The following is a 24248-nucleotide window of genomic DNA, read 5'->3' on the forward strand; positions in this document are numbered from 1 at the left end:
CCAACTCACGCTCTCCAGTGGGAGTGGCTGTCCAGCAGGGGAGCCCACATTCCCCCTGCCGGCTTTGCCCCCTCCCCTGCTGGTTATCACGTGTGCTGGTATCTGGTATGGGTCATCTCACCTTGGCATTCCATAATGTGCACCGGTTTGTGTCGTGACCGAACCTGGCCTGACCCACACTCTGTTCTGGTGCTCAGATTCGCCAGCAGGTGGTGTGAACTGCTTCAGCCTGGTCTGCCCCTGACCTATGCCAAATGTATGCTGGTGGGTATCTTTCTCTGGCCTGGTCTGGGTTGCTCCCTATCATCGTTCTTGCGCTCACCTGCAGGGACTGTGTCCCAATAGAAGAGTTTCCCAAGCTCCTCCATCAGAACCTCTCCCTGTGCCCAATCTTGCGCATACTGATGGGTCCATGGACCAGCCCTACTTAGTCTACCTCCTGTCCTGGTAGGATCACTAGCCTTTCTTTGCTGGTCTTCAATCCATTCCAGTTGTTACTGTTGGATGTTTCAGCCCAGCCAAGGCTCATCCATACCCAGACACAGCTCACACATGGCTCAGTAGGGGCAGAGACCCAGCCTAGTCCGTCCTACATCTATCCAGGTTCTCCAGAGCACCAGATGGTGCTGGCATCTAGCCCAGCCTGGTGCTTTCAGCTCCAGTTCACACTTGTGCCAAGGGAGATTGCAGCCATATCCAGACCAGAACGCAGCCTCCACACTCTCCCATGGGAACCCCAACCCAGCAAGGGTATACTCTCACAGCTCCCCAACCAAGCCTACTCCCAGTGCTAGATTATGCGCATGCCAGTGGTTGCTCTGACCCAGTTGGCTTAGGCCTTTGCCTTCGATGCTGTGGCCCAGTATCCCTGGTTCATGCAGACCAGTCAGTATAAGAGCCTAGCTCGGCATGACCTGTGCTCCATCCTGATTTCTGTTCTTCCTTGTGAATTGAGGTTTGCTCGGCCCCCCCGGCCCACCCCATACCCTATTTTAGGTGCACATTCGGGTGCTGCCTTGACTTGCCCAGACTATTGTCATTTCCTTTACCCGTAAGTGATGGCAGGTTCCATGGTCCCACCTAGCTCAGCCCATCACCACCCCAGCTTGCGAGCTAACCAGTGGGACTTGTACTTTCACAGGGTTCGGCCCACATTTCTCCCGGACCAGTTCTCTCACATGCTGGTTGGTGTCTTGACCCTGCCAAGTGTGACCCATCCCCAGTTCCACCACTCAGTCAGGTACTGGTACCTACCCCTGCCAGACAGGACCCCCATCCATAGCTTTTGTGTGGACTGGTGTGTGGCAGCCAGTGATGCTCTATGCTAACAGCCCAACTCATGATTACCATGTGGACTGGTGAATCAGTCTGGCCCAAATAGATCTTATGGACTCTCTTATCCAAACCAACAGGTCTCAGTCCCCATGCTTGTCAAAAGTTGTGTGACACCACTGCTGGGAATCACCCAGAATCCATCCCTCACCTACACTCTCTGACCTTATCCATGGATATCCCTAGGCAGCAATTACATATCCTAAAAACCCCAGAGCTTACCGCTGGGTGGCCAGCAGGCAGAGCCTGGCACCACTTGGTCAAAGCCTAGTACTCAGTCACCACCTGGCGGCAATGACTTTGCCCAGAGTCCCCAGCATTGGTTCTGGCTTGGCTGGGGCACCTCCCACAGCCACCACACTGCAGGGGGCTCCTTTTGCCCCAACCCCATGGCTGAACACTCCTCTCTTTCTCTTTGTAAATCTGCCTTTCCAATAAAAACAAATATATTTTTTAAATTTTCATTTAATTATTTTAAAAATATTATCTATTGTTGAAAATTTTGACATTTCCACTCATTACTGGAATGGCCACACTTTCTTAAATACTGTTAAAACATCTAATTTTAAAATCTTGTTTCATGGGCCTGGCATGGTAGCCTATCAGCTAAAGTCCTTGCCTTGCATGCACCAGGATCACATATGGACACCAGTTCTAATCCTGGCAGCCCCACTTCCCATCCAGCTCCCTGCTCGTAGCCTGGGAAAGCAGCCAAGGATGGCCCAAAGCCTTGGGATTCTGCACCCAAGAGTAAGAGCCTCTAGAAGCTCCTGGATCCTGGCTTCAGATTGGCTCAGCTCCGGCCATTGCAGCCACTTGGGAGTGAATCATCGGACAGACAATCTTCCTATCTGGCTCTTCTCTCTGTGTATCTGACTTTCCAATAAAAACACATTTTTTATAAAAACCTTGTTTCATAATTCCAGTCTCTATCATTTTAAAGTTAGTATCCATTGTCTCTTTGCTTACCAACGGTTGAAACTTTACTGATTTTTTTCATAATTCTGCATTGTATGTTAAGACATGTTCAGTGAAGCTCTGGATATTTAGTTTTTACAGGAAATGTAGGCCACTTATCTTCAACTTTTCAGTTGTGGTCACCAGTTCCATCCCACCTTCCATGGGCTGGGGTTTCCTGATCAGTTCAGTCTTCTGTGTATGTACACTACTGTTTGGCTCTATCCCATATGGCCAATATCAGACCTAAGCAATGGATCATCCTGTCAGTGTCAGATCTCCATATGCACAGATCAGCGTGAAACCTAGGACTCCACTACTACTCTGTGAGATCCCTTTCTTGGACTTGCCCTTCTGTCATTACCCTAACATCTTCCAGGTCCCAGAAGCCATTTCCTCTTCCAGTCTTCATAGAAATCCAAGGCTTTACAAGTCATGAATACGTCCAACTTCAGTACAAATGGGAAAAAGACACTAAGAGAAAGAAGCAGTAGGGATCTTCCCAAATCTGTGTGGCCCACAGTTCCTTACTAGTTTTAGATGCTCATGCAACCATCATTCTTACCCCAGGATTGCCAAAATGGTATTACTTAATAATACTCTGGTTTCCTTTCCAAATCTGTCTGCTACTATCACTTTTCAGGGTTGTGAGACAGATCCACAAACATACACAGTGAGAGAAAGTGGAGTGTGTTTATCCCATTTAGAAGTGGAACCAGTATCAACACCAAGTTATTTTATTTCTAATGACTGCATTCCTGGAAGATATACTCTTACTCAGAGATCTTCCAAGAATATGTGAGCATTCTGAATGGAAGCTACATGTTCATCACTTTACCCAATAACTTTTTTTTGGCCTCCATTTTTATTGTAAATTTAAACATGCAGACAAGCATAAAGGATGACCAAGGAGTATCTCAATAACCACCACAAAGATCCAACAGCAGTTGGCTGAGTTTACATATTTATTTGAAATATGCTGAAAACATCAAGAATTTTTTAACTTCAAAATCCTACATGCCTCTCCTAAGATTATTATCTTACATACCAATGCCATATCACATCTAAGAAAATTAAACATATCACACTAATATGCATTCCATCGCCACATTACTACATATATCCCCCAAATGTCTTTGACAGCCACTTTGCTTGATTTAAATCGGAAGTCAATGAAGGATGTCACTCTCCATTTTGGCTACTCCTTGCATGTGTTATTCCACAAGAGTCTACTTTTTCTTATACTGGCTTTTTGAAAGTCCAGAGCAGTTGTCATGCACAATGTCCCAAACTCTGGATTCATCTATCTTCTCACTGGATAACTAAACTTGCTCCTCTATTCTTCACATTTCTTGTAAAGAGGAAGATAAGTCTAGGAAAGACATTCAGCTGAAGTTTAGTTACACATTTTGGTTCTTCATTCTGTATCTTGTCAGGAACCAATTAATACCAACTGGGCCCAGGGGCCCCGGTGGGGTAGACTAGCGGCTCCTTGCCTTACATGCGCCAGAATCCCATATGTGTGCCAGTTCTAATCCCAGCGGCCCTGCTTCCCATCCAGCTCCTTGCTTGTGGCCTGTGAAAGCAGTCAAGGATGGCCCAAAGCTTTGGGATTCTGCACCCACCCGGGAGACCTGGAAGCTGCTCTGGCCCCTGGCTTCGGATTGGCACAGCTCCAGCCATTTCAGCCACTTGGGGAGTGAATCATCAGACAGAAGATCTTCCTCTCTGTATGTCTGACTTTCCATTAGAAATAAATAAATCTTAAAAAAAAAAAAATACCAACTGGGCCCATGAGAAAAGCTTAGGTTGACAACCAGGTCTCACCTCCCCACCCCACCCCCAATATTTTGAATAAATGGCATCTGTGATATTTTGATACCATGAAAATAATGTCCCTTGAAACTTTTTTTTTAACCTACAGATTTTATCATTCACGGATTTTTGCCAGTCTTAATTAAGGGGTACAAAATGGTACATTTGAAAGATGGCATTCTTAATAACTTTAGGAAATGTTTTCTTTTTTCCTTAACCATTATAAGCCTCCTTGTAGAGTATTACAGTGATCCTTCTGGATATCAATTTCCTAAACGTGGCCAATGCGAGAGGCTGTAAGATGGCTTAGGTGCTCCGGATATTACCCCCTTAGTCCTCAAAAGCAATCCTGAATTATCTTTCCTTCATAAAGATATTTCGGGCACACTTTAGACTTCTCCCATTCCAAACATGGAATCGGCCCTTTCTCCAAGGAATCCTGGCTCCTGTTAGTAAGGCATTTAGAAACCAAAATATTGCTACCAAACCTGCTCACTGCTACTAAGTACAGTGTGATAAATAATGAATTCTATTTAGAACCTCATTTTCCTTATAAATATACTGACCTACCTAAAATAATATTTTCTGATGACTAAAATAACTCAACTAAGGACTATACTATCTGAGGACGGAACTTGTCTTAATCTTAAAACCTTTCTCAGACAGAAGGGACAAAGTACTTGTGTTAGGACAATTTTTAAATTATATCAATTGTGAAAACCAAACACAAAGTTGGAGGAAATAGAGTCGGGGAAATGAAATGTTAAAGTGATGAATATATAGTTAATAATAAAACATGCATACATAATTTTGCACAAAAAAAAAGAGCCAAAAGATACGTAATAAGAGGATAGTGCTTCACGTGAAAACCTCAACGGTAATTGCATTCTCGGGACATCAGGTGAGTTCCAAGATTTCAGCATATTATTATAAAAGCAAGTGCCAAAGTGGACTAATAAAAAAAGGAATATGATTAAATGTCAAGTATTGATATTAAGGGGAGGGGAAATACTCCTATGTAAAGATAACTTATTAAATTGCTGCACTTTTGTCTAGCTGGATTATAAAACAAGTAGTATTCTTGGAGCCTCAGGTTGAAAATGAGCATGTGACCAGCAGAATCCTAGATCTGAGGACCTAGATTCCGGTCTTGATTCTGCTAAACTTGAATTCTTCATTAGTGAAACAAAAGCTATAACTGAACTAAAATCTCTCCTATCTATACTCATGAACCAGGCATACACTCTGAGAATCTGTCAAAAGTTTAACTTCCGGGGCCAGGCGCAGTAGCCTAGAGGCTAAAGTCCTTGCCTTACACGCACCAGGATCCCATGTGGGCGCCAGGTGAAAGCCAGCGGCCCCACTTCCCATTCAGCCTCCTGGTTGTAGCCCAGGAAAGCAGTAGAGGATGGCCCGAAGCCTTGGAACCCTGCACCCATTTGGGAGACCTAGAAGAGGCTCCTGGCTCCTGGCTTCAGATCAGCTCAGCTCTAGCTGTTGCAGCCACTTGGGGAGTGACTCAATGGACAGACGATCTTATCTGGCTCTTCTCCTCTCCATGTATCTGATTTTCCAATAAAAATAAATAAATCTTTTTTAAAAAATGTCTATCTTCTGCAGCACATACTGGCATGTGAATCCTCCCATTGTTTGCGTACAATACCGCCTACAGTATTACAGTAAGCCACTATTTTGATACATTAAAGCCACATCAGATTGACAAATAATGTAGGGAAGTAACAGGAAGAGGACTTCCCTGTGGAAATTTCCCTTTTTTTTTTTTTGTCTCTTTTAAGACTGTAACATCTGGTATTCCTAGATGCTTAAAAAACTAAATTCTAAGCTTTAAAAACTGTATTTGTAAAGCCGTTACTTTTGAAAAAAAAATATTTTCCAAAGCTCTGTATACATGTACAGATATGCCCATATGTATAAGATTGTTTCCATTTTTGATGGGTTATGTATACGGGGCAGTGATTCCAGAAAATTATAATGGAGCTAAAATGTTCCAAGCACCTGATGGTGTCACGGCCATTGCAATGTCTCAGCACAACTCACTACACGTCTGTGACAATGCTGGTGTGAATGGTGCTGCCGCCAACCGCATGGAAGCAGAGCACACATACTTGCAGTACAGAACAAAATTGATAATGACAACAAATCACTCTTACTAGTTTACAGCTTGACTTTACTATCCATAGTTACTTTGGAGTGTACTCCTGCTTACAGACAGAAGGCGGCTGGTTAGCAGTGCATATGCCATTTATGCCGGCTGCCACCTCGTTCAGTTCATGGCCAGTGTCCCTGACTGCAGCCAGAGTCCCCCTTGAGTGACTGACCTGGGGATCACTGTGACAATCACACAGGGATGAAATTGCTTAACGACTCATTTCTCAGAACATGAGCCACTGGTAAGCGATGCATGACTATATAAACACACAGAACTTGTGGATTGGGGCAGCTCATCAATATTTGCAGGAGTTAAAGAATTCCTATTTTCAGCTTCTATGAAAAGGAGAGTGGCTTCTGTTAGCTTGCCATTTTAGAAAACAAGGCCTTTCACTCACATCATCAGCTCCATGACTGACTTTCGAAAAAAAATTCACTTACTGAAGCTTATTCTCAGAAAGTGGTTATCATGCAGTAAAAAGGAAAAAAAAAAAAAAACTATTTTCAATCAGTTTTCATGGTTTTCAAGTGAGGCCTTTTACTCTTCCTATGCATCTAAAATTGTTTCTAGAAGCTTTAAAATGTAATGGTTTTCAGAAAATCTGGCAAGTGCTTTTCGTTTTCGTTGATCAATTTTTACCATTCCATAGTGGTAAAACTGGGATATTTCCCGCAGGAGAAATAAAAAGGGCTTGACCTACTAAGGCTTTGTGCCCTATTCATGATTCTCCTAGCCATCCTCCAGTGAGGAAATCTCCAAGGGTCAGAGGTGAACTAGGCCTCGGAGGGACTTTCTTCTTTGAGAAATCTCTGAGTAAGGGAGGAGCTACTGTAGATGAAGGGCTCCCCGTACTCCTTCCACTTATAGAGCTTCTCCTTAGTGTGCACTTTCTTGTGTCTGCAGAGGTTTGATCTGTAACTGTAGGCCTTCCCACACTCCAGACACTTGTAGAGCTTCTCTCCGGTGTGGATTCTCTCATGTTCAGTAAGGAAAGAATACTGGCTGAAGGCCTTCCCACACTGATTGCACTGATAGGGCTTCTCACCAGTGTGGATTCTCTGGTGCCTATAAAGGTTGGATTTGCAGCCAAAGGCTTTCCCACATTCTTGACACGTATAAAGTTTTTCCCCAGTATGAATTTTCCGGTGTTCATTAAAGGAGGAGTACTGGTTGAAGGCTTTGCCACATTCATTACACTGGTAGGGTTTCTGTCCAGTATGGATTCGCTGATGTTCGATGAGGGTTGAGATCCGTGTGAAGGTTCTCCCACATTCCAAGCATTTACACAGCTGTTCCCCGCTATGCAGTCTCTGATGCTCAGCTAGGGAAGTAAACTGACTGTAACCTTTCCCACACTCACTACACTTGTAGGGTTTCTCACCTGTATGAATTCTCTGGTGTCGATGCAGTTTTGCTCTACAATTGAAGGCCTTCTCACATTCACCACATTTATAGAGCTTCTCTCCAGTATGGATTCTCTGGTGCACAGTGAGGGTTGAACACTGGCTAAAAGCTTTGCCACACTCTCTACATCGATAGGGTTTCTCCCCAGTGTGGACTCTCAGGTGTTTGATAAGGGTTGAGCTGCTACCAAAGGCTTTCTGGCACTCGCCGCACTTGTAGGGCTTCTCCCCAGTATGCACCCTCTGATGGGCAAGCAGGGAGGACCTGTGGCTGAAAGCTTTCTCACACTCGGTGCACTTGTAGGGCTTCTCACCTGTATGGATGCGCTGGTGCTCAATCAGGTGAAGATTCTGGGTGAAACTCTTCCCACACTCATTACACATATAAGGTTTTGATCCTGGGTAAGCCGGGAAGCATCTCATGAGATCGAAATTCTGTTTAAAATCTTTCCCTAAGGTGTAAGGCGTTTGCGGTGCCCTTTCTGTAGCATGCTGTTGTGAATCCAGAACAGTGTTGACAAGTAAGTCTTCCCCCAAGGAAAGACTTGCACGACCTTCTTCCCCTTGGAGGGTTTTCTCTGGTGAGGCCTCCATTTGTCCCAGTGACTTCTTCTGTTGTCCCTGTTCTGTCTCACTCTCAGTTTTAACAGCTCCTCCAAAGTTGGCATCCCGGTGGTCATCATCAATGGGCTTTTTCTTTAATACTCCCTGAGAGGTTTCTTTGACAAAATTACTCTTTTTGGGATGCCAACCTTCTGTTTTAGGACAAGTCTTGAAATCTGGAATGAATCAGAAGAATTACTGTTGCCTCTGCCAGAAAAGGAACGTGATGCAACGGCAGGACAATGGAATTGGCAACTCTCTATACACAACAGATAGTTGTCATCAGATCGCAAACACAGACCTGGTGTGCAGCACACCAGGATTGGATCATGGACAGACAGGCAGACAGGAAGAAGCGGTGTGGCGAACACACCACAGATTAACACTGAAAATGAAGACACTGAACTCTGGGAAAAGTAACGTCAGACACACTGAAAGAGGGGACTGATGTCAGATGAACAGCTAAAGTGACTGTTGCAGTTTCTCATCATTCTCCACTCCATACACGAGGTAATAAGCAGCAAACTTGTCTCTACTTTCTCCTTTCCATTCACCTGTCACTTCCACCACATCTTCTCCCACGCCCTCTCCGAAGTCAGACACACAATAATTGTAAGATACCTGGATTTGTTTTCTTAAATTTTATGACTTCATATCAGACTGAAAGGAGAAAGACTGTTAAAATGAGGGCTGTTTTAAAAATTATATGACCCTAAAAAATAGCTGTTGATAACATCTGATCAGAGTTTAAGGTGCTAATTATAAAGAAAATGCTGTCAACCAGCCATGTGTCATAGTCTAGCTCTCACTGGAGTCATGATGACTTTTTCCATATGACCCTTCCATTACTTTGTCCTTTTTTCTCTTGGATAATGAGACACAGTCATTGCTTCTAATAATGTACAAGAAGAAGACAGCACTTTCTAGGAAAGTTGGGAAATACCGAAGATCTGCAGTAAAGCTGATATCACTATGCTTTAAGTTTCGAATTATGCCCAAACCTCAAACTCATCTTTGTGGTGGGCAACAAGAGTTAGTTTGAGCTGATTCTAAGGCTGGCTTTCTTACATCAATTCATGGCTGTAGATAGATCAAAACTAGATTGCTTCAAGCAGATAACAGTATGTTTAAATAAACCACACAGCTGAAACACACTTCTAACTAGTCCTAAGCATCTCCTTGGGGGATTGTGGACAGTTTCCAGAACACTGCCTCCTCATGACCTGTACATCTGTGAGGGCCACCCAGGGTCCCTTCCCAGGTACTCACCCAGACAGGTGTCTGGAGGGACCTCCTTTTCCTCCACACTAGGATCTTCTCCTCGTTGCAAGTGGTAGATGACCTTTGGCGTTGAAAATAGAATCCCTGATTACAAGGAAAGAAATGCAGCTTGAGGGAATGGCAATGAAGAGCAATTCTAAAACACACATACTATTCACTCTGAAGCACACAAAGAAGGCAAGCCTGGGTTGGGCAGGAAGGAGGGCGCGCTCTGCAGGCACGGAACATTGGGCAGGTGGAGCAAGAACAGGGTGTGCTGGGAAATAACAGGGTTCTGCCATCAGTGCCTCTAAGGTGGGAATCTGTCCTGTTCTTCAGATTCCTTTTTTGTTTTTGTTTTGTTTTTTAGCTCCCACAGCCACTGCTTCTCTGGTGTTCTTTAGAATCTTCACTGGGATCGCTTCTCGACCTTTGGGCTAGGATCAAGTACAGAATCTTCACTGGGATCTACTCCAGGGTGAAAATTTTGATTTGGGGTGGTGTGTAAGGCAAGGCAGAGGGAAAAGGAAAGAATGACATGAAGGAAACCCCAACAAAAATGCACGCGGTAAAGGTCAGCTTTACAGTTGACCTTTCTTGACCCTTGTAAGGCACTCGCATTGCAGATGCTTCACACAATGAGGGCAGAATCCATTACCAACTGACAGCAGGTTGCTGTAGTTCTCCAGCATCACCTCCCGGTACAAGCGGCGCTGGGCAGAGTCCAGGTGCAACCACTCATCCTGGCTGAAGAACACGGCCACGTCCCTGAATGCTACAGACCCCTGCAACGGCAAATCCAGCCCCGCTCAGCCAGGACCATTTCCTTGAAGGCAGGACTTAGTAAGAGAATGGTACTGCAGGTGTAGTCAACAATTCTGAAAACACAGCAGGATTCTATTGTATTTCAGATTAACTAGTTAGGCAATTTTTTTATATACTTATTATTATTGGAAAGCCGGATATACAGAGGAGGAGGAGAGACAGAGAGGAAGATCTTCCATCCGATGATTCACTCCCTAAGTGAGCCGCAACGGGCCGGTGCGTGCCGATCCGATGCCAGGAACCTGGAACCTCTTCCGGGTCTCCCACGCGGGTGCAGGGTCCCAAAGCTTTGGGCCATCCTCAACTGCTTTCCCAGGCCACAAGCAGGGAGCTGGATGGGAAGTGGAGCTGCCGGGATTAGAACCGGCACCCATATGGGATCCCGGGGCGTTCAAGGCTAGGACTTTAGCTGCTAGGCCACGCCGCCGGGCCCTAGTTAGGCAATTTTTGAAATTACTCTTAACTAATTAACTAAACAAATATTTATTGAGTACCCAATGATAGCAAAGATGCATACCACAGGCTGTGGGGGCAGGGTAAAAAGGGTGAAGTTTCTGCCAACAAGGAATTAAAGTTGCAGCCTGGAATATCTCTTTCTCTTTTCTTTTGTTTCCTTTCTCTCTCTATCTCTTTTCCTTCCTCCTTCCTCCCTTCCTTCATTCCTTTTCTCTTTTCCTTGACACTCTGCATATCTTTTTTTAAATTTTATTTTTTATGATTCAGTTCCATAGGCTCTGGGATTTCTCATCCCCTCTCTTCCCAGATCCCATGTCCCCACTGGTTGCCCCTATATTACAATATTACAGTCCTTCATAAACAATCATAGGCCCATCATTCTGCTATTTAAGTGTATCCTGACATTGTAGCTCGGACAATGGTAGAGGGTCCAGCATCCTACTGTAGAGATATATTCAACAGTATCATTGGCAGTCCATCTTTGATTTGGAAGTAGAAATACATACTACATTGTATCTTCACATCTGAATATAATAGTCTTATTATACAGTTGCTGTACATCCCCTTAAATGAAAAACCATAAAACAAAATCAATGGGGCCTGATGCAGTAGCCTAGTGGCTAAAGCCCTCGCTTTGCATGCACTGGGATCTCATATGGGCACTGGTTCTAACCCCAGCAGCCCGCTTCCCATCCAGCTCCCTGCTTGTGGCCTGGGAAAGCAGTTGAGGATGGCCCAAAGCCTTGGAACCCTGCACCCACGTGGGAGATCTGTAAGAGACTCTGGGCTCCTCGCTTCAGACTGGCTCAGCTCTGGCCACTGCAGCCACTTGGGGAGTGAATCAATGGATGGAAGATGGTCCTCTCTGTCTCTCCTCCTCTCTGTATATCTCACTTTCCAATAAAAGTAAAATAAATCTTAAAAAAATCAACAGGAAGAAAAACTGAAAATTTACAACATGAAGTTAGATAACATGCTACTGAATAACCAATGTATCACTGAAGAAATGAAAAAGAAAATAAAAAACCTTCTTGAAGAAAACGATGCTGTGTGTATGATCTATGTGTCACTGAGGGAACTAGTAAGCAAAAAACTTTTTTTGAAGAAATGAAAATAAAAACAAAAACATCCAAAAAACCTATGAGATATAAATAAAATAGTATTGAGAGGGACATTTGTAACATCAGGTGCTTACAAAAAAATAGAAATATCTCAAATAAGTGATTTAATAATGCATCTTAAGGACTTATTAAGGAAAAAAATGAACAGGAAACAAGAAATGATAAAAGCCCAGCAAAAAAAAAATGGAATTGAAACTAAAAAAATAACAAATTGTAACAAGAAAGAGCCATTTTTTTTTTAAGGAGATGAGCAAAAGGGCCTGGTGTGGGAGCCTAGTGACTAAAGTCTTCGCCTTACATGCTGTGGGATCCCATATGGGCGCCAATTGGTATCCTGGCTGCCCCACTTCTCATCTAGCAACCTGCTGTGGCCTGGGAAAGCAACAGAGAATGGCTCAAGGCCTCCTGAGTCGGAGACCTGTAAGAAGCTCCTGGTTCTTGGCTTCGGAATGACTCAGCTCTAGCCATTGTAGCCACCTGTGGAGTGAATCAGCGGATGGAAGATTTTTCCCTCTGTCTCTCCTTCTCTGTAAATCTGACTTCTCAATAAAAATAAATCATTAGGCATAAAAGAAGATGAGCAAAACACACTTTTAACTACACTAGCAAAGAGTAAAAGAGAAAAACCAAATAGAATTAGACTGAAAAAGAAAACATCCCAAGAAACTAGTGAGGTGATTTCTTCTTGCTGAATGGATCCTTTGCTCATTATGTGGTGTCCTTCTTCATCACTTTCAATATTTTTCACATAAAACTCTATATTATCTGATTGAAGAAGGGCTACTCAGCTCGTTTTTCCTACCCGCTAGCCTGGAATATTTTTTCCCATCCTTTCACTTTCAGTTTGCACATATCTTTGTTGGTGAGATGTGTCTCCTGTAGGCAACAGATAGATGGGTTTTTGTTTTTTGATCCAGTCTGCTAATCTATGACATTTGATTGATTGATTTAAGCCATTTACATTCACGGTTAATATCAATAGGTAGTAATTTGGTCCTGTCATTTAGCAATGGATTGTTCATTGTTTGATTTAGTCTTCTTTGGCTGTTTTATTGGGACATTCCTCATGTTGGTGTTTGGTTTTGGTAGGTGCTGTTTCTTTTCTCTGTTAATAGAACATCTTGAAGTGTCATTTGAAGGGCAGGTCTAGAAGAAGAGAATTCTTTGAACTTTACCGTGGAAGAATTTTATTTCATTTCCAAAGACAAAGGAAAGCTTTGCTGGGTAAGTTATTCTGAGCTGCCAATTTTTTCCTTTTAGAATCTGGAATATGTCAATCAGTTCTCTGCTGGCCTATAGAGACCTCTGAGAGGTCAGCCGTGAGTCTGATTGGGGTTCTGCTATATGTTAATGGATTTTTTTTCACGTTCATATTTAAGAATCTTATCCCTGTGTTCAACTGAAGAGAGCTTGATTATCATGCGTTGTGGTAAAGATTGCTTTTGGTCAACCCTATTCAGGAGTTCTGTGCCCTTCCTGTATTTTGTTTCCCAATTCTTTATCCAAATTAGGGAAGTTTTCCTTTATTATTTCATTGAATACATTTTTAAACTCAGTTTCACTTCTCCAGAAGTGCCGTCTGGAACTTTCATAACTCTTATATTCAGTCTTTTAATAGTGTCCCTTAAGGCTTGAATACTTTTCTTAGCTTGACTCAGTCCCACTTCCAGTCTGCTGATTGTTTTCCCATTACGGCAAGAAATGTCTTCCAATTCTGAGATTCTTTCTTATGCCTTGCTCATTCTATAACTGAGGTTTTCCACTGAATTTTTAAGTTGTCCCATTGTGTCCTTTCTCTACTTCTTTTTAAATTATTTTATTATTTGAAAGGTAGAATAATATAGAGAGGAAGACAAAGAGAGCAAACCTGGTTTGCTTTCCAAATACTGACAACAGCCTGGGTTGGACTAACCAGAAGACAGGAACTGTGAACTCCATCCAGGTCTCCCACAAGGGTAGCAGAAACCGAAGTTTATGGGCCATCACCTACTGCTTCCCACATCCATTAGCAGGAAGTTGAACTGGAAGCAACTCAGCTGTGACTTGAATCTGCAGTCTGATGTGGGATACTGAAAAGTGGTGGCTTAACCTATTATGCCACAATTCCTGTGACCTGTTTGATTTCATTTTAGCTTATACCCTTGACTCTCCAGTCAGATCTCTTTGTACTTTCAGTGGTTGATCTTAAGAAAATACACACTCTTGGGCACTCAGAGTTAATTTAGCATTGCTAGTACACAGGGCACCACTTCCCTTTGTGCTATAGTGGCTGTAGAGGATTCTGGGGCCCAGTGCAGACAGGACTCACTGGGCTTCACTGGGCTTACCCATGACAGCATATGGAGCCGCAAGGAGAAAGCCAAGAGTAAGTCCATGCGCAATCACCCTCCTCAGCACATCCAGACCATGCACTGTCTCTGGATCTCCATGAAGCACCTTGATCCAGAGGGCTCACGGGGGTGGGGAAGGGTACTCTCAACTGGGTCTTTTATGTAGCAGTATTTAGGCATTTGCTAACTATGAGTAAAGAAGCCCATTGGGTAACCTTGAGATCTTAATTATGTATACTGCCCTTATCTTGTGGTCAAGAGTAAAAAAAAAAAGCACATTCCTAGCACGCCCAAATACAATGGGGGAGCTTTTCCATAGGTGAAGATAGAGCTTTTCTGGTGGTAAAGCAACAGATTCTATGGCCATAGTCACCACAAAAATTCATCTCAGAACTGGTTCATACTGAGCATGTATGGAAGTCATAATATTTTAAATACTGGGGTAGGCAAAACATTTTATTAAAGCTAACTTACTTGCTTCTATTTAATATATTTTTAAAAGATTTTCAGTTGGATACATGGCTTGCATTTGTGGTTCATTCCTGCTGCAGAGTATTGGTTCATGGCAGGTAACTTTCATGCACAAATCTCATTTTTTGTTTGTTTGTTTTCTATTTATTTATTTTTTGTTTGTTTTATTTAGCCAAAAGGCAGAGTGGGTAGGGGGAGCTATTGCATTTGCTGGTTCAATCTCCAAATAGCCATAATGGTCTGACACCAGGAGCTTCCTCCAAGTTCTCTACATAAGTGGCAGGGGCCCAAGCACTTGAGCGATTTATCTGTTGCCTTCCCAAGTATATTACAGGGAATTAGATCAGAAGTGGAGCAGCTGGGACTTGAACTGGTGCTGATGTGGGATGCCAGCTTTTTAGGCAGTGGCCTTACCCACTATTTCACAGTGCTGATCCCTACAAATCTTTCTTTTTAATAGCTTGTGATATCATCTACTGTACAGATACCATAACTTAAAAACCATTTCCTTTGTCCATGAGTATTAAGATACTTTCTGGTTTTTACTGTTGCAAACAATATACAGTGAGATTGGTCATTGCATATTGTTTGTAACAGTAAATTATACACACACACACACACACACACACACACACACACACACCTGTATTTGTGAGCTAAACTGGGAGAGACTGAGTTGTTAGGCCAAAGAACAGTACATTGTTAAGATGAGGAAGACTGTACGTTCCTACAATGCCTGCGCCAGTGCTATCTCCCTTCTCACAGGCTCTTGGCATACTGTGACAGTTCTTCCACCAGGAAGTGAGCTGTTTCCTTCCTTAGAACCTGGGGAGGGGGCTAGGAGTGCTCTAACACTTCAGCATTGTGGAAGTGAGGCTGAGATTTTCAAGGAGAGGGAAGAAGAGAATACACTTTTCACCTGGCTCACTGGGTGTCACACTTCAAGTATAGGAAACCAAAGTCAAGGAGAAAATCATGAAAGAAGACAGAAAACTTACAGAGAAACAAGGATAGGATTTTCTCACGAGAAACGATGTAAACAAGAATATAGAAAAGCAAAGTATTTCAGGTGCTGAAACAGCAACAACAAAAAAAATGTCATTAGTCAAATTCTTTACCCAGTGAAATTATTCTTCAAAATGTATGAAAAAAATAAAGACTTTCTCAAAAAAACAAAAACAGAATTTAGTGCCAGCAGAGCTGCTTTGCAAGAAGTAGTAAAAGTTCTTCAGGAAGAAAAAAATTAAAGCAGGTCAGAAATCTGAATATAAAGCAAGGAGGAGCTACCTGCTTGCTCATTAATACTAATAACAAGGTTCGGGTAATTATAGATTATGGATGAATGAAATGGATAGCAGAAAGAAGTGGGAATACCGTGTTGAGATTTGTGTTCTGCCAGGGAGCAGCAGGGTGCTCTTTCATGATGAACTCAGATTAGCTGTAAATTTGTATTGCAAACTTCACAGACGCTGTTAGAATTGATTTCCCCAGGAAGCGTAACTGATATGCATATACGGTATTGAAATAATCCCAAGCAGATTTTGACTTACAGATTTTGATGCCCTAAGTGTGGGTTGAACACAGTGACTTCCTGCAGGTGGAAGGCCAGAGGTGGAGCAGCCTGACTGCAAGTACCTTACTTGTATAGGACCTCCTGGAAACGACACTGTATTTCCCCTGTTCCTCCTTTCCCAACCCCATAACTCCAGCTGAATAATAAGAAAAACAGCAGACAAATCACAACGGTGGCCCAGCACCCCTTGAAACTGCTCATCAGAAACAAGGCAAGCCAGATAAAGAAGAGATTAGGAAGAACTGTGACATTGAAGTGGAATGTGGCATTCTGCAGAGTCCTGAGGCAAAAAAAGGACCGCAGAAATCTGAATAAAGTAGGGAGCTGAGTTGTAATTATGTAAGAAAGCCAGGTAATCTTGCCTTCATCTTTGCCATGTTTCTCTAAAACTATTTTCAAAATTACACACACACACACACACAGAAACAGAGAATTTCCATCCACTTGTTCACTCCCCAAATGACCATGACAGCTTCAGCTCCCTGAAGCCTGGAACTCAAACCAGACCTTTCCAATGGGCCACAGGGACCCCACTTCCTTGAGCCATCACCCACTACCACCCAAATTCACAGGAAGTAGCAATGAGACTCAAACCAGGCACCATAACAGGAGGTGTGGATATCCTACGCAGTGGCTTCATCCACTACATGCACTACCCCTAGAAAACACTTTTTAAAAAAGTGACAGTATCAAAAAGGGTACTTAGCTGCTGCAGAAAGCTCAACAAATCACAGCTATTAACAATCAACACCAAGTTCCACCTATCCTCTCGCCAAATGATGAACTACATATTATACAGCAACAGATACTTAGAAAATTTGTAAAGATCCCATCTTTTCCCCGAAATTCAAGTTTAATGCTATCTAATTTTGTAACAGATAACACAGAGAAATTCGATCCTTAATCACCTGGAGGACAGAACTGGACAGTAGATATTAGCACTGAACTGACTGAACTTGTTGGTCACCCTAGGTCTCAGGCACTTCATCACATGGTTCAGATACTGAATTAGCTGTTGACAGAAAACAACACAAGCCTACTAGTTCTCAGCTGCATATGAACTTTTTTCCATCTGTCTTAGCTAAAATGAAGGCGCTCTCCAGCTAGGCAGCATGAGAAAGCTGCAGAAAAGTGAAGCATCAGAACTTCAGGCAGAGGGTATCCCAGTCACAGCTGAGTTTGGCTTTGCACTGTATTTTGGAGGTCTACCTTGACTTCCTGAAACATCTCTCTTTAAAATCAAAGTATCAAAGACAAATTGGGGCCTGGCATGGTGACACAGCAGATGAGGCCGCCACCTGTACAAGTCAGAAGATGGCTCAAATGCTACCAGAAATAGCCAAAAAATCAGAAGATGGTCCTTGCCACCCAAATGGTGGGCCAGGATGGAGTTCTAGGCTCCTGACTTTATCCTGCCCCATCCCTGGCTGCTGCAGCCGTTTGCGGAATGAACCAATAGATGCATTTTTTTTTCTATCTCCCCCTCTTTCTGTAACTCTGCCTTTCAATTAAATAAAATCAATGTAAAAAAACAAAAACAGGTGATGGCCCAGCGTGGTGGCCTAGCTGCTAAACTCCTTGCCTTGAATGCACCAGGATCCCATTCGGAAGCAGGTTCTAATCCCAGCGGCCCTGCTTCCCATGCAGCTCTCTGCTTGTGGAAAGTAGTCGAGGACGACCCAAAGCTTGGGACCCTGCACCCACGTGGGAGACCTGGCTCCTAGCTTCAGATTGGCTCAGTTCTGGCCATTGCAGCCATTTGGGGAATGAATCATTGGATAAATGACCTTCCTCACTGTTTCTCTTCCTCTCTGTATATATCTCTGCCTTTGCAATACAAATAAATAAATCGTAAAAAAAAAAAAAAAAGAAGAAGGAAGAAAGACTGATTAAGGAGAAACACAACAAGCTTGGCAAATCCTGAAATAATGCTGCCACCGCCACTTGTCATACTGCCTGGGCCAGCACCTACCATGTACTCATCAAGTAACACACGCTCTCTCCTAGCCTGATGCTAGCAGCATAGCCTGTCCTACCTGGCCAAGAGCCAGCTGTATGACCCTGCTCATGTCAGTTTCTTCTCTGTGTCTCAAATGTTCTCATCTGGGGGCCAGCACTATGGTGCAGTGTGTTAAACATCTCACTGCAGCAGCAGCATCCAATATGAGCACCAGTTTCAGTCATGGCTGCTCCACTTTTAACCCAGCTCTCTACTAATGTGCCTGAGAAAGCAGAAGGTAGCCCAAGTGACTGGATTCTTACACCACATGGGAGACCAGGATGAAGCTGCTGGCTTTGGTTTGGCCCAGCCTTGGCCATTGCAGCTGTTTGGGGATGAAAGATCTCTCTCTCTCTCTGTGTAACTTTGCCTTTCAAATAAATACATACATAAACAAATAAACTCTTGACAAAGTCCTCATTCGTAAAATGCAGGGATTAACAGCCCTTTGGTAAGATTCCAGGGGTATTATATAGATCTAGGAAGAATATTTTTATATACGGTAACATAGTATTTGGCACATACCAATTAGCATTCTTATTAATGCTTAACAGTTTCCTGCAGGATCTGTATTACTAACCTTCCTTAAACTGAGGAAACAGAGACTGAAGACATGCCCAAAGTCATTTCACCACCTGGGATTCAAGCCCAGGAACTCATGCTCCAGAATCCCCATCTGTAGCCCGCGGGCTGCCACAAGGGGCTTCTGGGAAAGCAGTCAACCAAAAATAGAGTTCTGGAGGGTGGCAGAATGGAAACTCCAAGGAGGAGGGGGCAGGAGGACAACTGATCAGATCTGCAGGAAAAGAACTGATTAAAGACAGGACACTGGGAATCCTTGCCAATGTGGAGCCAAGGCTAGCTGCAATCCTGGTTTGTAAGGAAATGCACAGACCAGGAACTCCCTAATTCTCAGGCTTAGGTAACAGGAATGGATTCTCTTGGTCTTTTGGCAAAGGTGGGGGAATTCCCGTAGTTGCAAGTCAACTCCCATTTACTGTTGATATGTAAATGCCTCAAAACCTCCTCCTAGATGCCTGTGGGACCCTCAGTCTTTAAAAAGTCTGATGCTGGGGCCCGGCAGCATGGCCTAGCAGCTAAAGTCCTCGCCTTGAACACCCCGGGATCCCATATGGGCGCCGGTTCTAATCCCAGCAGCTTCACTTCCCATCCAGCTCCCTGCTTGTGGCCTGGGAAAGCAGTCGAGGACAGCCCAATACATTGGGACCCTGCACCCGCGTGGGAGACCCGGGGGAGGTTCCTGGTTCCCGGCATCGGATTGGAGCGTACCAGTCCGTTGCGGCTCACTTGGGGAGTGAAACATCGGATGGAAGATCTTCCTCTCTGTCTCTCCTCCTCTCTGTATATCCGGCTTTCCAATAATAATAAAATCTTTTTTAAAAAAAAAAAAGTCTGATGCTGTTAATAAACTTCGGCTATGGACCATTAGTCAGTAGTTCATGTGTCTGATCATTGGCTCTGTGCACTAAGTCCATCGCTGCCAGCAGTGTACAGGAGGGCAATGGGAAAGAGGAAGACAGGACTGGCACATGGGAACACTTCTTCGGGGCTGGAAAAGGCAGGCTGGATTGCCAACACAGGGCAAGGCCTGAGGTCAGAGATTGGGGTGGTGGGGGGGAACCTGCAGAAAATGAGCATCCAAGTAATGGACAAGGTCCTCAGGAGGGGACAGAGTAAGACACAGGGCTGCAGGAAAGAGTGTGACATAACAGGAAAACAAACAAAACAACAGAGGAGCAGACCAAAGCATTAATTAGCCAAGTAAGTGGGACATTAGGACGGTTTAACAGGAGAGCTGCAGCAGGTTGAGGAAGCCCCCAGTGCTGTGTCCTCCCAGTTTCCAGGTGCAAAAGCCAAACAAGCTGAGCTCCTTCGGGGGAGCCCCCCGGCTTCTCTCACCACCAGCATCAAACTGATGCATTGCTGGGATGTTTCCCTGAGTCTTCCTGCACACTGGATCATGTGACCTTCGTTAGACAGAAGCCCTTCTGCTGCTTTGGCTCCCTAGTGTACCGCATGGCATCCATAATGCAACCAGTGCTCACTAAACGTTATTGACAGTGGCCTGGAGACCCCTGCATGTCTTTGTCCCAAGTGGGATACTATCCTCTGTGAAGACAAAAACTGTCTCAAACCCCAGTCTCACCAAGCACCTATGGTGGCAGGACCTGACTCAACTCTTGGTCAAGAACTGATTTTGGAGTGACTGGGGACAAAAAAGGCACCTTCCTTAGTCCAAAATCCTGGGGAGAGTCTACAAGGCTTTCAATGGATACTCCATTGAAAGAACAGAGACATGCCCACCGCCTTAACCCGAGACAACACACAGTTCATTGATTGTCACCTGAGCGGGTAGCAGGTCCACGGCCATTCCTTCCTTCTTAGTTTTCCTGTGGCAGAGGCGTGGAGTGCTGACCAAGTGGGTCTGGAGGGGAGAAAGAGATGGCTTGGAGAAAGAAACCACAGGTGCCCACTATGTTCGTCAGGTCCCAACCATACCACCCTGTAAGGATGCAAACCACATTGACCAAACTACCTGGCCAGGCTCCACCCCCTACTCCCACCCCTGTATTAACCATACCTCTAACTTATCTAAGCTGATACTTTAACACCCCCTCAGGCCTGTGTGCTATTCTAAGGCCACTGGAACTCACTCAGACACATCAAGAACTTTGAGAGGTTTAAACCACACATCTGCATGGTCACAGCAAAGATGAACTTCTCGGGGAAGCAGCGCTCCTACACTTGCCCCTCTTTCTACTGTGTGACCCACCTGGGCTTGCCAGAGAGGTCCTCTGAGGACCACAGCTCCCCAAGGAACTCTGAATACCATACAACCAGTAAGATTTCCCCTAGCCTCTCTTGAACTACCTCTGGTCATCCCATATCTCACCCAAGGTGATGTAATGAAGATGCCCCTTCCCAGGATAAATATGTTAGCATTAACCTCTCCTAAATACAGATTCTGTCTCTTACAACCTCCACAGCCCCACCTGCAGCAGTCAGAAAGACTTGGCCACATGCGTCTGCTCTACCTCAGCTTGCAGTGGGCTCCTCGGGGGCTATAACCTTGGCCCTGGGGCACAACATGCTACCCATGCTAGGAAATTTGCAACCAGCACACCGGCCAGCCGGCCAAAAGACGTGCCATTCTATGTAACTACTGTGCAAGAGATGAATGTTGGCCAACGGCACACACCTACCTGGTACCAGGAATCCTGAGCGCTTCCCATGTATATCTTTAATCAGTGCAACAACCTTAAGGAAATAAATACAGCAGGCCCAGGTGGACTCAACTCACCAACTGTATTAAACAAGGAAAACAATACAGTCTGGGACTCATTTATGGAGCGTTTATGTCGTACCAGGAATTTGAAATCACCTGGAGATGATTTAAAATAAACAGGGAGGCTATATGCATACACTACAACTTTTGCATTAGGGTCCATGCATTCAGGGGCTCAGGGTCCTGGGGCCAACCCTCCACGGACCCCAAGGGACTGTATTGTCACCCTATTTCCCCCTCCCCCACTACCTCACTTTTACAGATATGGGGAAGACCAAGGAGTCATGACTTGCCTAAACTCACAAAAACCATTAATTAGTAGGGCAGGTCCCAGCTCAAGTCCCAGTTAATTACTGGGCCGCCCTAGGCCTTGGATTCTTGCAAAACGGGAAATCGTGTGCACTCAACCTGTTGCCCAAATACGAAGCGCGTAAGCCTGCAAGCGCTGGGTTAGCTGTTTATTTTACCGCGGCTGCGTCCCGAAACAGTTTACAGAACCAGCCAGCTCGCGCCCCTGGGGCCCCCAGCTCACCTGACAGGGGTCCTTCTCCGCGGGTGCCCCGGGCCCCACAGGCTCCCGCGCCGGCCCCCACCGCGGCCCCCACCTACCGAGAGAGGCCCGGCCCCACCACGACGGGGAAGAACCACCAGGAGAATCTCCACCTCAGACTGTCCGGGCCAGCCGCGCCGGGGACACCCTCCGCCACGAACCCCAGAAAGGCCGCTCGAGCGGTCCGGGAGCCCCGCGCGAACTACAACTCCCGGCATGCCTCAAGTCACACCCAGAGGGCCCTGCGGCGAGGCGACTTCCGGCGCTCGGCTTCCCGCCATCTGCCTGGGCTGTCTGTAAAGGGGCAACCTTAGAAAGGAAGTCGACCGTGGGAGGGCAGGTCTGGGGGGTGCCTCAGAGGAGGAAGACATCAGAAATGAAGGATGACGGTGTTAAATATGGTTGCCTGATGAGCTAAAATCAGTAATCCAGCAGGAAGGGTACAGGGCAGGTGTCCACATGAGTCTGGTATTCATGAGCAAGGTCAGGGATGGTTATCTTTCTCATAAATATTACTGAAATCGTGATATCAGAAGGAAAGGACAAGAGATGGACAAAAACAAGTGGCCTGGAGACTTGGCCTTCAAGCACTTTCTGTTTTAAAGATCGAGAACACGAAGAACCAACTAAAGAGAATTCCAAGGGAAGTGAGTGCAGCATGATATTGTGTGACATAAGAGGTGTATTTGATCTTCATCCCCACTTCCTGGCACAGAGGTCCTAAAACCATGGACATATTTAGGGGACATGGAGTCAGATGGGACGTAGGCAGTGAGAGTCTCTGATCCCTGGTAAAGTTGCCTTTTGAAATATAAAGCTGTGCTTGTCCCCACTTCTTACCCTTCCAAGAGCAAGTTTTTCTCCTCTTGAAGGAAAACCAAAGGACAGAATCAACATATCTATTCCCTTCTTTCATCATAATCAGAGTGGAAGAAGGAAGCCACCCGAAAGATTGCAGACATGTTTGAGATGATGGAGAATTATTAGACAGGGTAAAGAACAGAGAACAGATTACAGAAAAAGATAGGGGTCTTGAAGTGAACAGGGAGGTACCTGGAGAACCCCTGGATGCATGGAAGAGGTGATGACAGCAGAGCGGTGTTACAGGGAACAGAAAACCCACCAGCTACCGGTGAGCCGTGATCCAGTCTCCAGCGATTAATCAGGGATCCAGAGGCGGCCACACATCAGCCCTTGAGACAGCCAGGTGAGAAGCTTGGGTTCGCACGGGGAGCCGGGGGTGGGGGGCGGTGAAGGCAGGCTGGGACTGGCTGATCCTGTGGAATACTTTGGCCCAGCAATGAACAGAAAGGGAGCTGCAGATTCCACAGGGCAGACTAGTGACGGGTCAGAGCTAACAGCGCAGGGATCAAATGTTGGAGTGGGCCTGTTTCCAGCTAGTTACATCCGACTGACCTCACGGGGAGGACAGCACCAGCTTCGCGTCCTGCAGGATCTGTGTGGTCCCCGGATCAGAAAGTCAACAACCCCAGCTCTCCAGCAGTGATCCGCTGGGCACCATCTTGTGTGTTTAGACAAGATCGGTGCTGCCAATAAATTATTTATCTGGGACAGTTGGCATCTTCCTAACCCAGGACACTGATTGAACATAAAAATTGACTTGTAGACCTGTAGGTAATACATCTTAGAAAACTGCACTAAGGAGAAAAATGCACCAAACAGAAGGAAGCCTGCAGTCCCACCGTTTGGTGCTGGACAAGGTGCTACATTGCTGCCCATTGTGAATGAATTCTCTCCTCTCTTTTGGCCTTTGAGAGACTCCCCTGAGGTGGTGTATAAGAAGCACCATTTCCACCATTTCTTTGGGTCTTTTCCTTGCTTGGAGCCCCTCCTGTCAGTATGGCAGAAGAGCTGTCTCTTTCTTAGGTTTCCTCAGGTCTTTCCTCCCTTGGAGCCCCCTCCTGTCACTACAGCAGGAGTCCTTCCTTCTGCATCTTCTTCAATAAAGCCTGCTTTGCAAACTAGAGTTGTCTGTATGAAAATTCTTTCCCGTGAGACAAGAAGTGAGGTTGCTGCCATGTTTTGTGTCGAACTCCCTGCAACAATAGAAGCATC

At 45.0% G+C, this 24248-nt stretch overlaps 1 protein-coding gene across 3 annotated transcripts; it reads right to left on the reverse strand.

Moving 5' to 3' along the window:
• Window positions 1-6936: 6936 nt before the first annotated feature.
• On the reverse strand, window positions 6937-22607 carry ZNF354C (zinc finger protein 354C). 3 transcript variants are annotated; one of them, XM_058668849.1, is made up of 6 exons: window positions 22232-22607; window positions 21540-21594; window positions 20681-20761; window positions 10199-10325; window positions 9550-9645; window positions 6937-8456 (listed from the first exon to the last, which is right to left on the reverse strand). In XM_058668849.1, exons 2-6 carry the CDS (start codon window positions 21567-21569, stop codon window positions 7048-7050), a joined length of 1743 nt encoding a protein of 580 aa, XP_058524832.1. In that variant the 5' UTR covers window positions 21570-21594; window positions 22232-22607; the 3' UTR covers window positions 6937-7047. The 3 variants fall into 3 exon arrangements, with proteins under 3 accessions (XP_058524832.1, XP_058524831.1, XP_058524833.1); XM_058668848.1 differs by having other exon boundaries at window positions 21540-21640; XM_058668850.1 differs by lacking the exon at window positions 22232-22607 and adding an exon at window positions 22155-22191.
• Between the last annotated feature and the right edge of the window lie 1641 nt (window positions 22608-24248).

Source organism: Ochotona princeps, chromosome 9 (assembly GCF_030435755.1).
Source record: "Ochotona princeps isolate mOchPri1 chromosome 9, mOchPri1.hap1, whole genome shotgun sequence".
In the NCBI taxonomy this organism is placed as follows: domain Eukaryota; kingdom Metazoa; phylum Chordata; class Mammalia; order Lagomorpha; family Ochotonidae; genus Ochotona; species Ochotona princeps.

Coding starts and splice junctions, on each gene's coding strand:
- ZNF354C (XM_058668849.1), bottom strand. CDS start 21,569: ATGGGAAGCGCTCAGGATTCCTGGTACCAG. Junction 9,646..10,198: donor CAGCAACCTGCTGTCAGTTG/GTAATGGATTCT, acceptor CCTTGTAATCAG/GGATTCTATTTTCAACGCCA. Junction 8,457..9,549: donor CCCTCCAGACACCTGTCTGG/GTGAGTACCTGG, acceptor GATTCATTCCAG/ATTTCAAGACTTGTCCTAAA.